The sequence below is a fragment of the Neolamprologus multifasciatus genome, chromosome 8 (genome assembly GCF_963576455.1).
Source record: "Neolamprologus multifasciatus chromosome 8, fNeoMul1.2, whole genome shotgun sequence".
Lineage (NCBI taxonomy): Eukaryota > Metazoa > Chordata > Actinopteri > Cichliformes > Cichlidae > Neolamprologus > Neolamprologus multifasciatus.
Genome location: NC_140446.1, coordinates 14,883,939 through 14,908,556, shown reverse-complemented (window position 1 = coordinate 14,908,556; position 24,618 = coordinate 14,883,939). Strand labels below are relative to the sequence as shown.

Here is a 24,618-nt window from a genome sequence, read left to right as displayed (position 1 = left end):
TCACCGACTTCTGATATAATCTCTGATGTCACACAGTTGTAATGCTTTATCCTGGAGAGGCAGAGCAAGAGGGTACGAGAGAGAAAGTGTGATCATTGTTCCATGAAGTCTATTTTCTAGGTGAGCAGATATCCATCTTCCACCCTTCCTCTGGGATTTTCCCAACCATCCTCGAGAGCTGTACAGTAATATCGGCTTGTCAGGTGAATGTGGGTGTTCTTTTTTTTTTTTTTTTCACTGTATCTCACAAGAACAGGGAAATAGATGAAAGAGAATGTTTGAATGTAGGTGCTCTTTTCCCTCTGAATGAGACAGTTTTTAGCTTCTGGCCAGTTTTGAAATAATTTCTTCTCGTAGTAATACAGTAAATTGTGGGTGATGGCTCTGAGAGATGTTGGAAAAGCTCAGAAAGATTGGCAGAAATTGGCTATCATCTTCAAATCTTTGAACCTGCTTACTGCATTTCATGTTTGACGCCCTTGTCTTTACCTTTTGTCTTTGTTCTGATAGTTAATTCTGATCTTAAGTGAAAATCTTCTCCTAATATCTCTTTCTTCTTCTCCTCTGTTCACTGCTACCTTTCTTTTCCCCTCTCTCTCCTTCCTGGTGTGGTGGGGCTGGCTCTTGATGCAGACTGGCAATATGAGGGTGAGAACATTCCTCCTTTTTCTTTCTCTGTTAACTGTGTGTTCAGTCACTGTGCTAGTTTATTAACCCCTGCCAACCTTACAGAGATAGTTATAGTGGGCTACGTCTGTCAGTCTCTGTACTGTCAGTTCTTGCCTTCCTTACTCCACCTCACCTTATTTATACACCTTTCATTCCCGCGATATAATTCGACTGGCCTACAGAATCATTTCCTCTCTCTGTAAAAAGAAAAATGAGGTCATAAGCAACAGTTTATGTCTGCCAAGCTTTCCTTTTCAATCTCTGTGGAGTTGTCCTTAGACCTTTTCTTACACATGGCACTGCAACCCTGTAAAAAGAAAAGAAAAAAGATCAGTCCTCTAAGTCCTACATAGTGCTTAGAGGACCATTTAAAATGAAATTGAATAATGAAACTCAATATTCAGTAGTGTATTAATGGTACCTTTTCATATTTCTTTGTTCTCTGTTTTTCTATCCAGAATGCAAACTTTCCCGCTCGGGTCCTCCTGCTACCATAGTTGCCATCGATGAAGAAAGCCCCAACGGTAAAGTAATCTTTTCTTTCTTGCTTAATGCTTCACAAGGAGATTTTAAAAATGGTCTAAACTCAAGATGTGATGGGCGACCACTTCAGTATGATTACCACCTTTTAGCATATGTTAGACAAACACTTTGAAAATCTTGACCTTTAAAAGACGCTGATTGGAATAGCATGTGGTGTGCCCTCATTAAAATATTCTGTGCCAACTGGGTCATAGTTGAAGCCTCATCTTATTTGAACTAATGAACGGTTCAAACTGCCTTTGTGTTTTTCTATATGTGCTATTTCGATCTGGTCACAGTAACTTCTTGGCGTCTTTACTAGTTGCCTGGCAACTTGAAGTGATAACAAGATCTTGGTTTTGTGGTGAAATGTGTTAATTATTAAGGTTTGAAGTTCCTTGCTGGTCGATTTCATTACCTTTGTTTGACTGTCTCCAGACAAAGCTTCACATTAAACCGACAGCTAAGGAAGAGGTGCGTTTCACTTGATTCAAGCTATATTAAGGTTTAGGAAAATCTTGTGTTTAGAGGCTGGATTATGATGACTTTGTCAGTATTTTTAGAGTTTATAACTAATTGTGTTTCCGGTTATGTGGATATCTCTCCTCTTCTCTTCTCTTCTCTTCTCTTCTCTTCTCTTCTCTTCTCATCTCATCTCATCTCATCTCATCTCATCTCATCTCATCTCTTCTCTTCTCTTCGGTGTGTTTTTGTCTCCAGCTCAAATTATTTAAGGGCTTTATGGCTCATTAGTGGACCCTGGTTCGACATCTGTGCCATTTAGACCAAAGGGATGTAAACAAACACACATTCCCAGAGTCTGCTTAGGTTGGTATATCTAGCGTCATGAATTTTTGTGTAGTACAGAGCAGATTATGTGTTGAGGGACCACACATTTCAATGGATTCATTTATTCCCTGCTTTAGTCAAGTAGATCAAAGCAGATGCATTTGCAAATAAAGGTTAATTATGGATAGACAAGTTGATCTGTATTGTTAAATTGCTCTCGTATCTCCAGCCTTTAGATTACTGCTTGGGGGAGGATGTTTGCTATGTCTGGTTTTTCACAAAGTTTTAAAGTGTGAGACCTGATTATAGTAATCCTAACTGACGTGAACAGAGATTAGCATAGCAGAACCAAACACAGAGGAGAGCAATGTTCTCCATAAACCCAGCTGGCATCGCTATCTGTTAATGGCTTAATGCATCACACAAAGCTACCTATCCTTTTATTTTCCTGGTGCTTTTGGTAATCAGCCTGGAAGTGTTAATTTCATGTAGGGCTTTCAATTAACACTTATATCTTTTACTAAACGTGAAACGTCGCTAATGTTCTTTTTATTTTTGTTGTTGTTTAAAGATAAAAATTAGTTTTAATCTGAGAAAACATTTAATCATAAAATCATAAATGCTATAAATCATCAATCAAACAAGTGTGCTGTTATTTAAAAAAAAAAGATTTTAGTGGAACATCTACACAGTACTAAAGAGACCCATTTTCAGCAAAAATCACCTTCGTGAAAATTGTTACCTAATACATGTTCGTTATGTTGAAAGGTTGATTGACCACAGGAAAAACAGTTTTTCCAATTATATTAGCATAGGTTAAGGCTGCTCTGCTGATTAGAGAAGCAAATAAATTAAGCTAGAGAAAATTGAAAAACTTGTGAGTCCGAAAACAGTGAATATTACTAATCAGACAAAGAAAAAGATAAAGTGGGAGTCCACACGCAAGAGCAAGAAGACGAGTACAGAGCCTTTAGTTTGAGAAAACTACGCCTCACTGGTCCTCTGCTGCCAACTTCATTAAATGCACAAAACACCAGGCTCAGTGTCAACAGAGAATAGGGGACTCCAGGGTGTTGGTCTTTGGTCTGAGAAAAAGAGACTGGTTGATAAAATGAAAAGATAAGTAGATAACTCGACATTGAAATTCAAGCTTGGATTTGTCAGGCGAGTAAACACTAGCAGTTTCATCACATCAGAAGTTAAAAGCACAATATTGAGCATTATTATTGTGTATGACTAGTTTTCAGTTTTATTTACACATTTTCATTCTGGTTTCATTCAAGCAGCTGGTGGAATCCAGATGTTGACATCTGCATTTCTTTTTCTGTGAGGCGCCTCGCAACCTTGTTGCAGCTTTTCTTGATCGCTCTGCTGTCCTTGTTTAAATCTCAGAACTCATCAGAGACAGTTTGTACTTTTGTCAGTCAGAACTACAGATTTATCAGCTTCACTGCATTAGTGTTTTCAATCAAATCAGTTCAGACCTTTTTTCAGATATGTATGAAAGAGCCCGATAAGTCACACACTGTCAGTAGCAGCACTGAAGCTGTCTTTCCAAAAGCAAATATAAACCACACATTCTAAGAAGAGTTGAAATAAATAGAAACACATGAGGTTTTTTTTATATTTGAATGGGATTTCTTTGTCTTTTTTGGACAATAGTTTGTAAAGCTTTGAGGTGGTTCTGTGAGAAAATCCCAACCAACTGCAGTGTCTGAAATACTCAAACCAGCACGTATATCACCAGCAACCGTGTCACATGTAAAGTAACTTATAAACACCTTTATTCCCTGTTCTGATGCTCAGTTTGAACCTCAGCAGGTCCCCTTTACCATGTCTTCATTCCTAAATGTGTTGAGTTACTACCATGTGATTGGCTGATTAGATATTTGCATTAAGGAGCAGTTGAACCTAATAAAGTAGTGTGGTTTTACTGTACTATACAGTAGCGTCATGTGAGTAATGTTCTCGGTTCTTATGAGGTTTGTTTTCTGACAGAAAAGATAACACAACATGATATGTGTTGAGATTTTACATATCATGTTGTTTTTCTCAGTTTCAGCATTTCTATCATGTAAAATTCACTTAAATCCCTCACATTTTATTTTTGGGTCTAAACACTTCTGAACATTTACTAAAAAAATGAAATGTCTGAACATTAGATACAATCACCCTTAACAGCTTTAGTGTTGATAGTTGGGGGGGAAAGGATTGTTAGGGACAGTAACCAATTACCAAACAAATTCCTACCCTTTAATTTTTTTTTTTAAGATTTCACACAATGTCTCTTAACTACTAAATAGTTTGTTTGAATTAAATATATCATAGTTAATAGCTTGGCCACATTGTTTAACATTGTGTGATTCATTTGTCGGTGCAGTAATTGTGTACATATTGAATATCCAAGTGTGTGCCTGTTTAAGCCGTAATCTTCCTAACGGGGCTGGTGAAGAATAATTTAGCCTTGGAATCGTTTGTATGCATTATGGCTTGTATTGCTCTACAACTGTGAAATAGTGTTACAGATTTAATAGAGGTTGTAGCTTTAGGGTGATTATCTCGGGTTGGTGTTAGCAAACGAGAGAGAGTCGAAGAAAGACAAGAGAAAAGAGAGGGAGACTAACAAGTTGGAAAATGTTTGCTCAATTTTTGCATTTAATAGTATCTAATCAGCTTTGCTGACTGCTATTTCTAATATTAATGTAAATATACTGAGGTTTGTTAATCTAGCTTCCACTGATAATAACGTAGCTGCAAGCTAAATAAAACCGTTATTAGTCTGCACTTTGAGAAAAAGCTAAGGGTCCACCAAAGTTGCAAGACATTATCGTTATGCCTGTAGGTTTTTGGAAAGAGGCACATTAGGATGTGATTAAAGTACAGACAAAAGTATTGGATTAACTGTTTAGTAGTTACCGCTGTTTTAACAGTCTCCAATTTCCATTTTAAATAAAAGATTGTTTTTAATAGTTGATGAAAATCCTTTGCAGTCAATGACTGCCTGAAGTCTTGAACCCAAAGACATCACCAAATGCTGTGTTTACTTCCTTGAGATACTCTGCTAGGCCTTTACTATAGCCCCCTGTTGTTGCTGCTCATGTGTGCATCTCTTCTCTCTGCCTTCAGTTTTGTCCTCAGTAACTAAAAAGCATGCACATGCACAAAAATGCACAGTTGTGTTGAACTCCAGTAACCAACTTGGTTATTGAAGAATATACCATTCATTTGCCTGGAGAAAATTATATGTTGCTTTTATATGTGCTTTGGGTCATTATCATTGAAAATCAAATGGAAGTGGCTGAGTGTGAGCAGAGTACAGTCCTTTACACTTCAGAAATTCATCCTGCGACTTCAGTCGGCAGCCACATCGTCAAACACCTGTGACCACTTTAGCCACCCTTTAAGTTTTTCCTTTCCCTGATTTAAATTTTTTTAACATCCTGTCCAACATGTCTGCTATAACCTTCCTCTGGACATGTCTAAACTACATTAGTCTTGTCACTCTTACATTGTCTCCACACTGCTCAAACTGAGCTGTCCTTCTCTAATCCCTTCTTGTCACTCCTAACACGAATCTTATCATCTTCAACTCTGTCACTTCCAGCTCGGCTTACTGTCTTTTTGTCACTGCCACCGTCTCCTAACCATACATCATAGCAGGCCCTAGTGCCATTTTGTAAAGTTTCCCTTCACTCTTGCTGCTATCCTTCTGTCACAAATCACGTGCCACTTGTCTCCACCCACTACACCCTGCCTGCACTCTTTTCGTCACCTTTCTTGTGCTGGCCCCAGGTGTTTAAACTCGTCTACCTTTCACCTACCACCTTACATCTTTACCATTTCATCTGCCTTCCTCATATTCACACACATGCCTTCTGTCTTGCTTCTGCTGACTTTCATTCCTCTTCTCTCCAGAGCATACCTCCACCTGCTCCCTACTCTCACTATAGATCACAATATTATTTACAAATATCACAGCCCACGGAGACTCCTGGACAAATTGACCTCATCTGTCAATTTGTCCATCAGCAATGCAAACATGAAGGGGCTCAGAACCAATTAATGATTTAATCCCCCCCACCTTGAACCCAATCTCAATCAATCAATCAAGGCTTTATTCGCCACATGCAGGTTGCCCTGCAGTGAAATGCCCCCCCCACCACCACCACCACCACCACCACCACCACCCAACCTTACACACACAACATAGACATCACATGGGGATACAGATCGGAGATCGGTAGCATTAAAGAAAAAACACTGAAATACACTACAAAGTACAAGAGGAAAAAAGGAGACATCTACTCATGCTGGGCTCCTGGGAGGACAGCATGAGAACAGGAAACAAAAAAACTCCTCTCCACAAAAAAGCACATAAATGTCCACAGCACAACATTATGGAACACGTGACAAGCCACAGGGTCGGGTGGGGGGTGAGGAGTAATCCAAAGCAAACACAGCAGCCATCCTGCCCAGTGCTACCATTCCAGCGCGGGCTCAGACCCGCCGTGTTCCCCAGGAGGGAACAAGCATCGAAGGCATTTGGAAAGAGAAGGGGCATGAGTGTGTGCATATCAGTGTATATGTATGTGTGTGTGTGTCCAGAGTTCAGCTCAGTGTCCTTCACCCTGCCAGGCTAAGTAAACAGTCTTCCAGCCAACCCAGGTGGCCTTGCATGGAATGGGAAACTTCTCTGTGATGTAATCCAATGTACGCTCAGAGGTCTTATTCTGAGTATTCACTGCAGGCGTAAGCTTCTCCAAGATCTTAACCGTGCTGCACTCAGTGAGCCCATTCTGAGAAGTCGCGCCTACTACTTCAATTATGTCCTGCACCACCCTCGCATGCTTTTCTGCATATCCTTCGTAGCTTTGATTTCAAGCTCTAGTCAGCTGATGAAAATCCTTGTCTCCTTCCTTAGTGCCTAGGCTCATGTACAACACGCACTACAAGCTTTTTCCTTTGCCACCTCTCTCTTTGCAGTACAGCTAGCCTCCCAATACTCCTGTATACTCTCTCCATCACCCCTGACTATCCCACTTTTTTTAAATTAACTGCTTCCTTTGAATAACTTCCCAGTACTTCCCCATTCCACCACGGATCTCCTCGTCTTCTTTCCTCTGTCCAGAGGATATGCAGACACTCTCTTAGCAGTTTTTCTCACACCTGCAGCTATGCTCTTCCATTCATATTGTAACTCTTCCCTGTGCCACCGAGAGCCCATCTTAAGTCTTCCCTGAACTCTGCAACATTCTTCGACCTTATCCTCCACCATCTAATCCTTGCCTCTGCCTTCACTCAGTTCCTCTTCTTGATTTGCAAACTACCATTCGATCTCCCCTGACACCACTTTGCCGTTTCCTATCTCTGCTTCGCACAAGATATAGTCCTCCTGTGTGCAGCTTCTCCCACTCTTATGTCACCTTATGTTCCTCCCTCTTTTCGAAGTATACATTAACCACAGCCATTTTTGCAAAACTCGTCACCATCTGTCCTTTCTGCATTTCTCTCTTTAACCTACCCAAGACCTCCTCGTCACCTCTGTTCCCTTCACATGCATGTCCACTCAAGTCTGTTCCAATCATGACTCTCTACCCATTCATCCATCTTACTCCAGAATTCCTTTCTCTCCTGACATCCACATTGGAAGCTATACAACATCACCACATTCAACATAACCACTTCCTACTATCTGTTCACTTCCACAACACGACTCATGCACTCTTCCTTCAAGATTACTTCCATTTCATTACGTTTCCTTCCTACGGTAGAAAAGTTTGAATCCATCTTTCATGCTCCTAGCCTTAACTCCCTTCCACCTGGTGGAAGCCAGCTCTAACCCTTAACTAGTTATAGTCTCTACATTTAAATTCCCTATACTCTCATCTCTACATTTATACCTTTTTATTCTTTCTCGTACCCTCTGAATACTCCTTCCAAATCTCCTCTTCCTCTGTCTTCACCTTTATGCACTTCTCCCCATTTATCCAGGCTTGGGACCAGCACTAGGAGTACACTGGCTTCTGGCCCCTTGGGACTGGATTTAGCCCAACCCTGGATTAAGGTTATCACTCAAAAAATTGAATTACATCAAATGCAAGAATGACAATGTGGAAATACCAGCAAAGGCCCACAAAAGATAAACTACCTTTTTAATTATTTATTTATTGTAATTTATTTTTCTTACTTTTGGTACAGATAATGTGAAAAGCCCTTGACTCTACTTGTTGTGTGAATGCAATATTTTAACTTCCCTTCTCGCACACCAAACAAAATGGACTGAATTCAGAATGCTGCTATGTTGAAAGAATGCTTCGTTTCAAAGAAGATTCATCTGTGAAAAGTGTCTCTCATCTCTGTACTTTTCTTCCATTTATCACTTTGGAGGGACCAGTTCAGCCTTTTTCAAAACAGATTAGAGCAGTCAAACAGATGTCACGAGTAGTAAACGCTACATAGCAGAAACCATTATTTTGCACGCGATAACGTTGTAAATTATAGGAAGTCAAACTACTATAAAACCTCAGTAAGAGAGTCAAAACAACTTTTGATGCTTTTAGAAATTATAATGTTCTCTAATATGTCTTTTCTATGTGTCTCCCACCGAACTATCTCAACTTAAATGGTAGATAAAACGAATTTACCTTGGCCAGCCAACACTCATTACTTCTTTTGTCCTTCCTATCCAGTGCTATTTGTCTTGAGTCTCTTCCCACCCACTAAGCGCTCAAGAAGGAGGTAGATGTGATGATTACTTTTCAGCCCATGGTTCATACCTGGATGACACACTAGCAGTGCAGCCACATTCGGTTAAGCTAATGTCCTGTAAAATATTCTATTAATGCACTGCCACTATGCTCATTTTCTCTCTATTTACTCCTAATATTCTCTTTATTCTTTATTTATTTCACCCTCTCGTTCAACCCAATCTTTCTTCTCTTCTGCTGTCTTTCTCATTTCCTTTTTCTCTAAATGTTCTTTGTGTTTCTTTTTTCCCAGGCAATTCCCTATTTCATGCACACCCACACACACCGGCGGCTTCATATGGTTCTGCCCGTGTGCTTTAACACGTGGGTCAATTTAATCAGATGCTGCTGAGTGCTGTATTCAGTCACACATCCTAAGTGAGGTCACTGTGAAAAGAGTCCATTTGCATTAGATGGTCTGTGGTATCAAATTAGACACAGTTATACAAGGTATAGGTACTATTTCTATCAGGCTTCTTCGCCAGTCTTGGTGAGGGTTTTTTTTTCTTAATTTTTGCTAGAAAGAAGCAGAAAAACCAGCAGAGAGATAGCCAGACGATGGTAAGGAATGAAAGCCCCCTAATGAATTCCATTTTCTATCCCATTTCTCATATAAAGAAACCAATTTCATTAAAGTTCCTCGTTTATATAAAATCAGCAAATCACAGCAAAGCATTTGACATGGTTTCCATGGTAGCACAGAAGGCCATGACCCAATTTTATGTCTGGCAGATCAGATATGAGATCGCTCAGTGCGCGTGTGTTTATGTTGTTGTGTGTGCAGACGGGTGTGTGCACACAGACGAGAAGTTTTCCAGCGAGCAAACACAATCCTGCTTGCTTCTCAACTTTCTAGGGTTCTCGTACACACATGAACATACACACAGTAGTTTGTAGGTGTAGAAGTTTTTGTAGTTTTTTATTCCTTTTTTTGTTTTTATCCATTTTCTCTCTTTTGTTTGGTGCATTGGTCAACATACGTTTGGGTTTTATGTCATTTTGTCTTATAAAGTTGAGTTGCGTTGAGCACAGATGAACACAGATGTAATTGTTTACAAACAAAAGCACTTGTTTCTCAAATCTGATTGGCCAGATCAGGTCGGGTTCTCCAAGTATACCATTGGGTGCTTAAGGCAGCAACAAAATTTACATTGTTGTTTGTGTTACAAAAGTTTTGCTTTTCATTTAATTTTTTGGTACCAACCTGAAGTTACAGAGATCTCCCCTAATCTGGCTTCTCCCCTTGTACTGTACACTCAAAAAAATAATTCATTGGATGAACGTAATTTTATCTTGCCACTTATATTCCATCTAAACAAATCATGTTATATTAATCCATCTTGATTGTGTTGTGTCAACACGATATATGTGTGTAGGTTTAACATAATATTAACATTAACATTCAATTAATTTGACTTTTGTTCAATCAACATGTTTGCACCACGTTAGTCTAATTAAACTTATTTAAATCCATCTTATATTGTTTAAACACTTTGGCACATCAAAAATCAGTCTTGTTACATGAACTAGTAAAATATCTGTTTGTTACACCAATGATAATCTTGTTGAATGAATGAAATGTAACTTATGTCTGTAGTACATGTTGTATTCATATTAAGTAATTTTCAACAAAAAAAAAATCAATGGATTTACAGCAACTTCCAATCCACCCATCTTCTTATCTTTATCTGGGCTGCGGTGATAGGGCAAGAGGGACAGGGTACATCCTGGACAGGTCGCCAGTCTATCATACAGAGACAAACAATCATTTGCACTTTAACACCTTTGGGAAATTTAGAATAACCAGTTACCCTTACAACTGCATGACTTTTAACTGTGGAGGAAACCAGAGTACGCAGAGAGAACCCACTGCAAACTTCGCCACATTGTGGATTTGAACCCAGGATCTTCTTGCTCTGAGGCAACAGCACGAACCACCATGGCATTAATCTGTCAATACAGACGTAACAAAAGTAGGAAAGCTATGCTTGTTGATGCTTTATGTTGTTGTCCTTGACAAGTTAAACCATAAGAAATAGTAACAGCATACACGTGGTGTGGTTGCCTGCCTCTTGTAACCCCACTGATTTTCCTGTGGTTTCACATCTAGTGTGGCTGGATCCAGGCAACTAACCGCTCTTACTAGATTGTATGATGTCATCTCAACAAAAACAAATTAAGTTGCTGAATTTCATGCAGATGCTACATGATTTAATTAAGTTCACCACAGAAACATGGAATTATTTAGTTCAAATTACAAGTTTGGATCTTATGCATGTAACAACCACCCAATTTCATGTTTTTGAGTGTACCTGGCTGACCCATGTGACCCTAGCCCCCCGCCAGCATAGCTGAACAACAAACAAGCGTTGCGATCCTCTATGTGTGAAAAAATGATGCAACAACAGGGATTTTTATTTCAGATAAGGTACAGGTAGGAGTGGAGACTCATCGCTGTTTATGTTTCCTGTTGGAAATCAAGCTTGGCTGCGGTTGGCACAGATTTAGCATCATTCTGCAGCAGGGAATAGTATTTTCTTTTGATATGTTCGGAAAGAATGGATGTGATGTTAGCAACAGTAGACAGTTGTTTCCAGCCTGGGCACAGATTGCATAAATATTCTTGTCCATTTGTGCAATAAAAGTGAAAATAATATCTGTACTTCTCAAATGTTAGAGCACTCCATGAGAAAAGGAAATCAGCTGATTGACAAGTCCAAATAAAAAATGGCACATTTATTTTTCAATCCTCCCAGCTTGCTATCTTGAATATCAATATTATAGTTTAATTAGTACAGAAAACAATAAGTTAACCCCATGATTCAATAACTCATAGATCCACTTTCAGTAGCAATAACTTGAAGCATAATTTTCTATAAGATTATATCAGTCTTTTCAGTGTTTTGGAGCCACGTTGACTGGACTATAGCAGCACCTTGATCTTTTTCTTTTTCTTTTATAGATTTGCTGCTGTGCGCTGGATTATTATCCTGTTGTCTGACCTAATTTAGGTCAAGCTGTAAGACGGATGGCACATTTCACTCTACAATTATTTTGCGTACAAAGGAGTTCATGGTTGATAACTCCAAGGTGCAAAGGTCCTGTGGCTTAAAAACAAGCGTAAATGATCATCTGTCCACCGCTGTGTTTAACAGTTGGTATGAATTGTTTGTGCTGATATTTGGCATTTTTATTGTTGTGTGTTATTGTCAAATATCTCCATTTTGGTCCCATCTGTTCAAAGAATGTTGTTCCCGAACTCTTGTGGTTCGTTCAGATACAACTTTGCAAACCTAAACAACGTCACCATGTTTCTCTTAGACATATGCCACCTTCTCCTGGTAATCATTCCAAACAAGACATATTTGTTCTTTTTTTTTTTCTTTTTTGTTATTGTGATACCATGAACATTTAACATGCTAACCAAGGCCTATAGAGCGTGAGCTGTAGCTCTTTGTTTTTCTGAAGTTTCTCTGAGAGTAGTATGGTTTGACCTTGAAGTGAATTTGCCGGAACGTGACTGCGGGAAAGATTGTGGCATTGTGATAATGCACACCTGAATGCTCCAGATCAGCAGACTGTAAAAACGTCTACTTTTATAGAGGTGGTGACATTTGCTCAATTAATCAAGTGCATTTGATTAACAGCACCTGGCTACTATTTACCTTCTTAATTCCTGTGGAAGTGGTAAAGGTGCACTCTATTTATGGTCATGTGAAAACTTTCTTTGTCATATGACTGAAATTATAAAGTGATTGCTAAATTTAGTAGAGCAATTAAATTTGTTACTGCAATACAGAAATATATAAAGTGATTACGGAAGTGACTTACTTTAGGTTGCATTACAAGCCGCTGTTGCCCTTGTGAACAACGGCATGAGCCTAATGAGGCGTAACTTGCTGTGCACCACTCAGTTTTCGTAACTTCACATATGCGGTCCAGTTGGAGACATGAGTGTAAAAGAAGGTCAATCTTTAGCATAATTTCAGTAATATATCAGTGCAGGAGCTCAGAGAGTCCCAGATTACAGAGATGAAGGTGCTGCAACAGCTTGAAAGTTGTTTAGAGAAAAACTAAAAAAGTAAACACAAGAAAAAAAGCAAACTGCAATCCTTTAATCCTTGCTACCTGTTTCTTCTATTCGTCAATCAGTGCTCACACAGAATTAGTTTTTTCTAAATTGTGGCCCCTATTTATTCAGTGCAGTGATAATCAAGTGCCAATGTAAATTGTCACATGGCCGTGATGACTTTGCAGTTGGCAGCAACCAATGCACTAACCACAAACAATGTTTAAGAGGAAAAGGATGTAGAGGAAGGAGAGAAGGGTGAGAAAGAATAATAACAAGCCCAGTCATTCCAGAATTGCAAGACAGCCACATAATGGGGTGAAAGGACTGGCATCACATGATTTGCTGTAGCGTGTAATGGTGAATACTTTTTCTTCTGTACATATGGAAAATAAAACAATGCTTGGTTTTGAGCACAAATAAGTCTTTTTTTAAGCAGCTGCTATTGTTGCTGACAGTTTACTGCTCAGACAAAAGGATGGGAGGTTTTGAGAAAACCACAGTGATCTTCAGGTTTAGCCCTTCGTTTCAGTGTTATGGAGGTGGTTCATAGAGAGGGTTATCTTAGCCTCCTGAGCACTCAATTTGAAGACACTCTAAAGTTTTTTTTATCTTTCTCTAATGAGCTGCAAAGAAAACTTTAGATCCCTAGGCAACTTTAACTGCATTTTTTTCCTGTTGGCCACAAGCAATTATAAAGCGGTTTTTACAAGGCTTATGTGCCTGAAAATAGCACCTAAGCCTTGTACTTGTTGACCTTATATTAAAGTTACAGATAAACGATGCAAACTTAGTGCTTTTAGGTCTTTTTTAACAAGCAAAGTAGTCTGTTCATTTAATGGAACATAAAATGGTAATGATATGTCAGTACCTGTTGGCCAAAAGATTTTAAATGCTCACACACATATACTGTTTTCTTTTTTTTAAATACCGTACTTTTGTTTTCTACCTCACCTGCTCACACCCACTACTCTTTTGGCTAGTTGCAGCTGTGTTGCTGTACAGTTTGTCCATTCTGTTTTTCATCCCTTCATAGTTTTCTAACATAATACTTCGATCATCTTGGTAAAATATGCTGTTCTACTGCCAGAAGACCTGTCAGTGTTTGTGGCTGACCTTTCTCGTGTGAGCACACTCCTTGGGTTTACTTTACGAGCTAATAACCACCTTCGTGTAACTGCTCAGCATGATTTCCTGTTGTTTGGGTGAGTTGGACTTGGTTCGTAGCGCAGAGCCCTGGTCGTTATGTACCATCATCTGATGAAAGGGCAGATGCCAAGTGAGATGTGTTATTAGTCTGGTAATGGGTCGCTTGCATTTTTTTGGAGCTGTACAAATGGAGTCAAGCAGATACATTGTGATTCATTTTTTTACGTAGTTGTTTTTGTTTTTCACTTTTATTTATTTATTTTTTTAATTTTTTGCCTCCTCTCTGTTTAAATATTTCCCGTAAACTAAAGCAGGTCCTTTATGGTTGACGACATGAGAACATCACCAAATATAACAAGAAGCCCATTAGACCAACGCTCAAGTTATTCATCAGCTGTTCACCACTAATACAAACATCCCTGTTTGATTTTCATTGACAGTTTCACCCACAAACAACAAATAACAGCACATTTTGTGACATCTCCAAGTTTATCATTTCTCATGTAATGTGCCTTCTCAGACCTCATGGCTTAATTTTTGTTTTTGCAGATAATACACCCAACTTAAATTTCTACAGCTCAATGATACCATTTAAATGGTCTTTTCTTCCTGTTCGTACTATATTTCTCTCTCTTTGTTTTCGCTTTCCAGTAGTTTTCTCATTCCCAAATTACTTCACCACCCACCGATGATTGTGTTAAATTAATCGAGCTTATTTCATTTTGCCATCTGTCTTATTAAAATGTTTACTTTTTAAAAAAAATTTGATGTTTTTTTTAAATTAATTCCAGGCTGAGAAAAGCAATTAGATCATTAAAACATTTGTTGTTTTCTTGTTTCTTCCGGAAGTCTGTCTGTTATGTTTTGCGTTCGCAGACAGTCTTCAGTATTCCAGGTAGAGTAGCCCCACTAAATGCCCTTTTCCCCCCCTCATGTCGCTCTCTTCCTCTCTGGCTCTATGTTATTCTCCACGTAATTGCCCCTGACTTTGTCTACATCCGCCATATAATTTCCAGGTATATATTTAATTGAGAACATGAAGAAAAACTGAGGGTTCCATCGGAATTGTTCCTGCTTCCTTTTCATTTATTAATCATTTTGGACCAAACGGTTTCTCTGTTTGTTTCTGTTTAACTCCAGAGGTAATTGAATTCTACTTTTTACATCCTGAAGCTCTGGATGCTGCGTCTGTGTCTCGAGCCAAAGGATTATTAAACCTGCTTTTATTTTATTTCAGGAACATTGTTGGTGGACAACATGCACATCAACGGTGTGGCTGAGGGTCCGCATCGAACCATCTCTCTGTCCCTGAGGGACAACAACGATCGCTGGGTCATTCTTGACCCTTCCAAACAAGCCCTTTACCTAAACAGCACAGGACGGGTTCTGGACAGAGATGTAAGATTTATTCTAGCTTTTCTTCAGTCGCGTTCACTCATTGTGCCAAACTAAAAGTAAAATTGCTGCTTCAGCAAATGCAGTTTTTGCTCCTAGTTTTTCTTTATTTCGATTGACCCCCGGAGACGTAAACAATGGAAGTACATTTACATTTCTATAGCTCTTATTTATTTATTTTTATATGTTTTTTACTTTAGCCATCATGTGCTGTTGTGAGAAATTAAGCAGCTCTTTTTGCCTCTGAGTAAACATTCATCATCCTGTTCTAAAGTAATCCAGCGCTTGTTTTTGACTGTTTTTGTGTGATTTGGCACAAAAAGTAAATACAATACACAAAGTCTTTGTGTAGTCTTTTTTTTCTAACATCTTTTTTTTCCTCAAGATAAATATACTTGATTTAAAATTCCACATTTAACATTTTAAGAACCTCTTTCTCCTCCTGTGTTTTCTCTTTTCCAGCCCCCCTCGTACATTCACTCCATCGTGGTTCAGGTTCAGTGTACCAATGAGCTGATAGGCACTGTGATTTTACACGAGGTCCGCATCGTTGTTCGAGACCGCAACGACAACGCGCCCCGTTTCCAGCAGCCGAGATACTACATCGCCGTGAATGAGGTAAAAACCCGGTCGCGCACAAAAACGTGCGCCATCTCTGTCTGTGAAGTAAAGCTAAGTCAAAAGAAAGAAATAATAAATAAAGCCATTCATTAAACCGACCTGCACAGCTGCTGCTGTTGTGAAAGTATTAATCAAAGTCATCGATTTGAGTTTGAGAGCCGAGTGTGTTTGTAAGGGGCGGCTACAGCTCACTCATACATGAATACAACATATCAAGTGTACTGTACACTAAGCCTTTAAACTGCTGTTCTTTCAGTCATTCCCTTTTATATATTCTATAGAGAAAATGCAGCAGTGCACATTGTCTGGCTTTTTGTGTTCATTTTTGCTGTCGTACCAAAGTTGAAGGGCAAGGTAGTGAACAGTAATGAAAAAAAATCTCAGTTCTTGGGCAGCTATATGAGCGATCTATATCTGTTATTGTGGGGTTTCCAAAATAATCTTTATGATGCCAATCCCACAGTTAGTTTGTTCTCCAGAGTCTGTAGAAGCAAAAATATAACTAGAGGAGGTTCAAACTTAAGCTGGACAAGGATACATGTAGCCGGCTGCCAGCGCAGACCTAGGAGTCCCGGTAGAATATCTCATTATACAGTCTTCCACAGCCTGTCCAACTCAATCTGTCTTCTCAGTCGCTCCCTTTCTTTCTCTTGGCCTCTCCTCTGTTTTTGCAGAACACCTCTCCCTCCCTCCCTGGCTCTCACACATATACACACTCACATGCCCCCTCACCACTCCCACCTCTTCATTATGTCACCTTTTCTCAACCTTTCCCACCTTGTCGTTGCCACACTATATAAATTTCTGGTTGTCGCCGATTCTTGTTCCCACCCCATCACCTCCTACGCATTTCCACTTCCTCATTACTCCTACTATAATAGTTTCCTCCATTCACTACCAAGGTTCACAATACAATTAAGAAGATGCACTGTAAAAAATAATATGATCCCTGTGGAAGGCCAAGGTAAATTCATTCTATTTTGCGGTAGTAAGTTAAAAAAATGAAAACATTAATTCAGATGTAGGTAGTAATTTAAAAGTAGTAGCACATTTATTGGGATCTGAGTGGAAGTGGGCTCATTCGGTGGACAACTATTTTCTAATTCACTTCTATTGGCCCCAGAACTCAGACAAAGGCAGTAAATTTGAAATCAAAAGGTGTTCATCCACTTTCATCTGAAATCTTATATTCTAGTCTTCTTCTTTGCGGTCTATTTCTAAGAAATACTGACTACAAGCAAGTGAGTCCGACTTATAAGATAGACAGAGGATATATGGTTATTTACAGTGGGGCAAAAAAGTATTTAGTCAGCCACCGATTGTGCAAGTTCCCCCACTTAAAATGATGACAGAGGTACACTTCAACTGTGAGAGACAGAATGTGAAAAAAAAAATCCATGAATTCACATGGTAGGATTTGTAAAGAATTTATTCGTAAATCAGGGTGGAAAATAAGTATTTGGTCAATAACAAAAATACAACTCAATACTTTGTAACATAACCTTTGTTGGCAATAACAGAGGTCAAACATTTACTATAGGTCTTTACCAGGTTTGCACACACAGTAGCTGGTATTTTGGCCCATTCCTCCATGCAGATCTTCTCAAGAGCAGTGATGTTTTGGGGCTGTCGCCGAGCAACACGGACTTTCAACTCCCGCCACAGATTTTCTATGGGGTTGAGGTCTGGAGACTGGCTAGGCCACTCCAGGACTTTCAAATGCTTCTTACGGAGCCACTCCTTTGTTGCCCGGGCGGTGTGTTTTGGATCATTGTCATGTTGGAAGACCCAGCCTCGTTTCATCTTCAAAGTTCTCACTGATGGAAGGAGGTTTTGGCTCAAAATCTCACGATACTTGGCCCCATTCATTCTGTCCTTAACACGGATCAGTCGTCCTGTCCCCTTGGCAGAAAAACAGCCCCATAGCATGATGTTTCCACCCCCATGCTTCACAGTAGGTATGGTGTTCTTGGGATGCAACTCAGTATTCTTCTTCCTCCAAACACGACGAGTTGAGTTTATACCAAAAAGTTCTACTTTGGTTTCATCTGACCACATGACATTCTCCCAATCCTCTGCTGTATCATCCATGTGCTCTCTGGCAAACTTCAGACGGGCCTGGACATGCACTGGCTTCAGCAGCGGAACACGTCTGGCACTGCGGGATTTGATTCCCTGCCGTTGTAGTGTGTTACTGATGGTGACCTTTGTTACTTTGGTCCCAGCTCTCTGCAGGTCATTCACCAGGTCCCCCCGTGTGGTTCTGGGATCTTTGCTCACCGTTCTCATGATCATTTTGACCCCACGGGATGAGATCTTGCGTGGAGCCCCAGATCGAGGGAGATTATCAGTGGTCTTGTATGTCTTCCATTTTCTGATGATTGCTCCCACAGTTGATTTTTTCACACCAAGCTGCTTGCCTATTGTAGATTCACTCTTCCCAGTCTGGTGCAGGTCTACAATTCTTTTCCTGGTGTCCTTCGAAAGCTCTTTGGTCTTGGCCATGGCGGAGTTTGGAGTCTGACTGGTTGAGGCTGTGGACAGGTGTCTTTTATACAGATGATGAGGTCAAACAGGTGCCATTCATACAGGTAACGAGTGGGGGACAGAAAAGCTTCTTACAGAAGACGTTACAGGTCTGTGAGAGCCAGGGATTTTCCTTGTTTGAGGTGACCAAATACTTATTTTCCACCCTGATTTACGAATAAATTCTTTACAAATCCTACCATGTGAATTCATGGATTTTTTTTCACATTCTGTCTCTCACAGTTGAAGTGTACCTCTGGTGCAAATTACTGACCTCTGTCATCATTTTAAGTGGGGGAACTTGCACAATCGGTGGCTGACTAAATACTTTTTTGCCCCACTGTATAAGGATGTCTAGGACACAATTTATGAGTTCAGTGAGTATTTTTTCTGAGTACAAGGTGATCACTGTGGCTGATTTCATGAGCTGGCACCGGTGCTTGAGTCTGGAGTTGCTTCATTACAGCTGTATCCAGAAGTGGCAAAGTGACAGCATGAGACATTCTGAAGACCATTGTGAGATCAGTGGGAGGCAAAGATAACCCTGTTGAGGGAAATGATGTAACAAATCATTGGTGCAACAGCTAAATTAAAGTTAATCGCGGATGCTTCCAGTGCTGTCTGGAGATTAAACTTCTGCTTTGACACGTAATCACAGATCCCTTGGCACATGGATCGAAAAATATAGCACAGCAATACATATATTGGCAAAGTGCGTCTCTTCTATGCACGGTGGCAAGTGTGCCTCTTCCACCCTAAAAATTTCTCTCAGATAAATGAAATCAAAATGAATGGTGTTCTTTTTGAATGCCTTATCTGTTCTCTGTATGAAAGTAAGCTATCTTTTTCTGACTGTGACATTGAATTTAAAGGAAAATATTGGCTCACAGATCAGTGAGTTAACTGCAACAACAAGCTATTTTACAGTATTGTACAAAAATCTTTAGCTGCCACTCATTATTTAAATATTTTGGTGGGGAAATGGGAAGTACATGTAGTTATTTACTGAAACATGCAAACATGCAGAGCTTTTTTGTCATTTCTTAGTCTTAGTCTTCAGGAATAGTTCTCCAGGCATCTTGAGGGACATTCAGAGCTCTTCTTTGGATGTTGGCTGCCTTTTGTCCTGTTCTCTGTCAAGATGATCCACACTGCTGCAATAATGTTGTTGTCCGAGCATCTCTCAGGTCCTGTGTCAGGTCTTTTTTTCCCCCCCGTTTCTGTATTTTCCTATTTCTCAAGGACATGACTTTCAGATGCTGCTTATCTGCATGACTTTTTTAAGCCTGTCACGTCTTCTTTTGTCCTCCATTAGTCCAGTTTGCTCAGTCTTTTTTAAGGACACTGCACACCATGTGAAGATACCACCATGACAAGTTTTCAACAATTTGGGAATCCTGTTGGTGGTGAAAAATACTATTTTATGTTTGTCAAACTGTTTCTCTTTGGCAATTTTTCAAGCTTGATTTGACCCAGGCTTGAAAAACCACCAAAAAATATTTTAAGCATATTAGGAACTAATTAATAGTTCATACATCTAAGATTTTATTGTACTTTCATTACTGTACTGTATGCCATTCAGGTCACGTGACTTAAAGTTGATTAGATCCTTCTGTAAACAAGTTATAGACAGAAAAGCCTATCAATGTCATGTCATATACTTACTAAATAAAATATATTAAGTTTTGATAATGTAATATATTACTCAGATGGATGTTTAGTAGGGATGGGTATCGCTTAGGTTTTATCCGATACCGGTGCCAAACCGGTACTTTTGAAACGGTGCCGGTGCTTAAACGGTGCTCAAACCGGTGCTCAAACCGGTGCTCAAACCGGTGCTTAAAGAATGGAAAACACAAAATTGGTCCAAAAACCTCTCATGTTCAGCTGTTTTTTTTGTAAAAAGATAACAATGTTAGCCTTTTCTGCAGCTATGGGGCATATATGGTATCACTCTTGGCTGGAAGCAGTGCTTAAACAATGGAAAAAACACAAACTTTGTCCAAAAACCTCTCATGTTTAACTGTTTTCCACTTTTTCTTTGGTCATTTTAGCCTTTTTGGCCAGGGTGAAGGGAGTATCTGCCATCAAACAAGAAGACAGCCGCATGTACGATGGTGTTTGCTAGTTCACCTTACATGCATTAATGTAATAACGTGGTTAAACTACTCAACTTAAATTACACACGAACAACATTAAGCTACTCACGCAGAGAAGAACGGCTGCTGCTGCCATCATCATCCTTCATCATTTCTGCTACACTGGCAGGGCTAGGGGCCAGGACTCTACTCTTCAGGTTTTTGGGGGATGTTGCAAACTCCGGGTCCGATAACAGGCACCACACCCGCAGTAGATGCGCTCGATGTGAGGTCTCACAGCAAGCTATCAAATACGGCGCATTTCTCGGCCTTAAAAAAAACACTATGCGTTGCCAGGTGTTTCATCGGATTTGAGGTGTTACCTCCTTTGACAGTATCACAGTATCAGCTTAAAGCACTTGTTGCAGGCTGCTGAGTTTGCATCTTTTGCTGTGAAGTACAGCCAGACGTTTGACCGCTTCGCCTTGGGCATTTTTAATCTGTAGCTCTGCTCTAAAAGAATGTATGTACCTGGACTATCCTCAGAAACGTAAAATGATTGGCTAGAATCTAAAGTGTATCATTCCATACCAGTTGGTGGCGGTAATGCACCTTACAGTTGTTTGCCAACCGCCAATACAAATGTAAGGAAGAAGAAAGTGTACGACAGCTCAGGGAAAAGAAAGCACCGAAATAAAGCACCGAAATAAAGCACCGAAATGTGCGCTGCTTTTCGGTCTGGTTACTACCGTTTATGTCAGAACCGGTGCCATCATGGCACCGGATACCGGTACCCATCCCTAATTTTTAGTAAATAAGATTCTCCATGATGCTGCTCTCCCATGTTTAAGGGGATTTGTCCAGCCTTGCTCTCAGTACATGAGCGTAAGCAAGGCACCAGTTTGCGCAGTCAGCTTTTTCCTGTAAATCAATTAAAACTTGTAATATGCTCAAAAACAATTTGAGCACTGGTGCAAGTTATGTAGTTTCTCTCTGGATTTGAAACAACAGATTTTGACTGTGAGTCTTGTGAGCATCAGTTTGTGATTTTTAGTTTATGATAACTTTCTTTTTTGTGTAATTATTGATTAACATTTTGATTTGTGTGGCTTTCCATTCGCTACCATACGTGCAGGTATTTGAGTTTGTGTATGTGTCTCCTCTGATAGACTTGAACTGGATCTCACTGTGTTTTAACCGATCCAGGGGCTGCAGATGGAAATGAGCTCGTACCTAAATGTGCTACAAAGCATATTTTCTCTTTTTGTTCATCTAAATTGAAATAAATAAACAAACAAACAGCACAGTGTTGGTTGTTGCACTAAAAGTGTATAGAGAAAATATTAAAACTCTCTTTTTCTGTTGTGTTTTCAGCTGACTCCAGTTGGAACGACTATCTTTTCTGGTTTCTCAGGAAACAATGGAGCAACAGACATTGATGACGGTCCCAATGGACAGATAGAGTACACCATCCAGTACAATCCGAGAGACCCGGTAGGTCATCCACTTGCCCACTGATCTCTGTCAACATGGTGTAGCATGGTTATAAATTCACTAGAGACCAAGCAGCAAAGCTGCATAAGCAGTTTTAGTGCTTCTGCCTCTTTATTCTTCCTCTTTCTTCTCTTTGACAATAGAGTATAAAGCAGTACTGATTTAAAATTTGATTGAAATCACAGTTAAGCACTGTTTACTTTTTCTTCTTGCCAAATCTGATCTTAGAAATCATATATTTTAACCATCTGCTCCAGTTTCTAAAAACAAGTTACAAATTGGTTTCCTAATGCACACCAGCAAAATTAAGCAAAAGACAACCAACATCCAGAAAGGAGCACTTACAATTCCCTATTTACATCTTTATATAAAATATACATTATAGCAACATTAATATAATAAAAAAATATATATATTAGAAATTTTCTTTTGATGCTCAAAAACAGTAGCCTATAACATTAGATTCTCCTTATGCTTCACTTTCATCTCAGCCATAATTCATGTTAAAGGCTGTTTGGAGTAAATTACTTTTCACTGTCTCAGGGTTTAACTGAACTACCTGAGTTCAGTAGCAGACTGACTAAAGGCATTTACTGTTCAAAGATTAGTGATTATTGCTAAAGACTGCACAATTAATCTTCTTCATGAAGTCAGATGTAGCACCGTTTCTTATCTCTTTAAGTGTTCACATCAGTGTTAATTTTGACACCAAATTTGTTTTAAGGAGTCTTTTGACTAAAACATCATTTAGTTTTAGTTATAATTTAGGCATCTAAATTCTGTTATTTTTAGTCTAGTCTACTTTTATTCGAAGTTGATTTAACTGACCAAAACGTTTTGTGTAAAAGTTTGTCTGTGCCAGTGAGAGCTGCTAAATGTGTCAGTAGAGGTTGTCAACTCATCTCCTCCTTGTGTGTTGACATTTTGTTACGTTTTCATGAGAAACAGGGAGCTCATACCTAGCGCTGGGCGATATACGGAATCATGAGTTTGTCCACGTAAGATGGTTAAAAGGGCTTTATCGTAACCATTGAGTATAAATTGACATGTAAATATTGAGCAGTCGCCATGAGTTTTTCTTTTATCCTACGCACTGCGAATGCATCATTAACTCCGCCGTCACAGAAAAAATTTCTACCTGACACAATGCTGAGCATGCTGTTTATCTACTACCAGAAAAATATGGCGACAGGAGGAGTTTCGGGTAAGCGAGACTCGCTGGATTTTACATGGAGCTTGCAGAACAAGATGCAGTAATTTGAGTAATTTGCAAAATATGCCGCAAAACTATTGCCGCAAAAGGTAGCAGTAGCATGAAATATTCCGCTAGCTGAAAAGTGAAAAATTAAGACTGTTTTAAACAGTTACAATTTTTATATGTTATAAACACAAAAGAGCACCTTTTTAATATCAATTCTTGCTTCATGTACTTTTTTGTTGCTATTATCTTTTTTTTGTTGAAGGCCTAGTGTTGACCACAGGAAGAGACTTACTCTGACAGTAACCTCTGTGTCAACTGATGGTTAAAATGGTTTAAATAAAACATTTCAATTCATTCAGATTTTTTTGTTGTTGTTGTTTTCAAAATGGAAAAAATAATGAATAGTTAATTTGGATGAGTATACCAGTACGATGTTAGGCATTATATGGTTGAAAAAAACATTTGCTGTTGGAGATTCTTTAAACATATGGTGATATATTGTGTATTATGATATAGCCCCCCAAAAAATGTCACAATATCAGATTTTCCTCAAATCGCCCAGCCCTACTCCTACCCTGTTTGTTGTAGACAGATCAAATTGTAGTGCACATAGTGCACAAGGAGATTCTTCTGATTGGATGACTTCTGAACGCATCCTGCCTCACCATAAAACATAATTAATTCTGATTTGAACTTGTGTCTCCATAATATTGTCATCTCGTTTCACGCATTTATTTAATTGTCTTGTTTTCATCAGAAAAAAGGTCTTTGACACAAACTAGTCAAAGAAATTAACACTTGTTCACATTAAGCTTTAGTAGAAACACTGAGATGTTATCTGTGCAGTTGAGACGAGTTGATGCTGAATCTCAGCTCCTTTGAATAAATTCTTTATTTCTGTTTTTTGTTTTAGCAAATTGTTGTCAGTACTAGGGCTGTGCGATATGACCAAAATCTCATAGCCCATATAAGAATTCTATCGTAGATAACGATATAAATCACAAAGATGTGACATTTTCTGTAAATTCTGTGAATCTCGGGCAGCTCATCTTGCGGGAAGTGTTTCCAGCTGCGCGTCATGTAGCTGGAGTCTAGTGTTTTAACCGATGCATGAAACTATACATTTTTAGACATAAGTTGTAATGGCCGCTGTTTTCTGCGGGGAAAAGCCTGTTCTAACGTTTGAGTCTGAGGTTTATTTTTTTAGCACCTGGCAGTTCTTTTTTAATTCTCATCCGTAAATAATGCTCTTTCACGTGATTCAGTTTATTTTGAAAAGTCTCAACAGGATCTTGAGCTTTATTGTGAAAGGTTTGTGGAACATAAACAAGCGGACACGCGATGCTGTTACCATCGTTG

The 24,618-nt window shown here is 39.2% G+C and overlaps 1 protein-coding gene across 1 annotated transcript in view; it reads left to right on the top strand.

Moving 5' to 3' along the window:
* LOC146512705 (protocadherin-15-like) overlaps window positions 1-24,618 on the top strand; it is a 231,453-nt gene that overhangs the window by 44,798 nt on the left and 162,037 nt on the right. Inside the window, exons 3-7 of the mRNA XM_085171180.1 lie at window positions 634-648; window positions 1,128-1,193; window positions 15,182-15,342; window positions 15,802-15,957; window positions 21,939-22,058. Coding sequence (XP_085027306.1) covers window positions 634-648; window positions 1,128-1,193; window positions 15,182-15,342; window positions 15,802-15,957; window positions 21,939-22,058 — 518 coding nt within the window. The remainder of the gene's footprint in view (window positions 1-633; window positions 649-1,127; window positions 1,194-15,181; window positions 15,343-15,801; window positions 15,958-21,938; window positions 22,059-24,618) is intronic.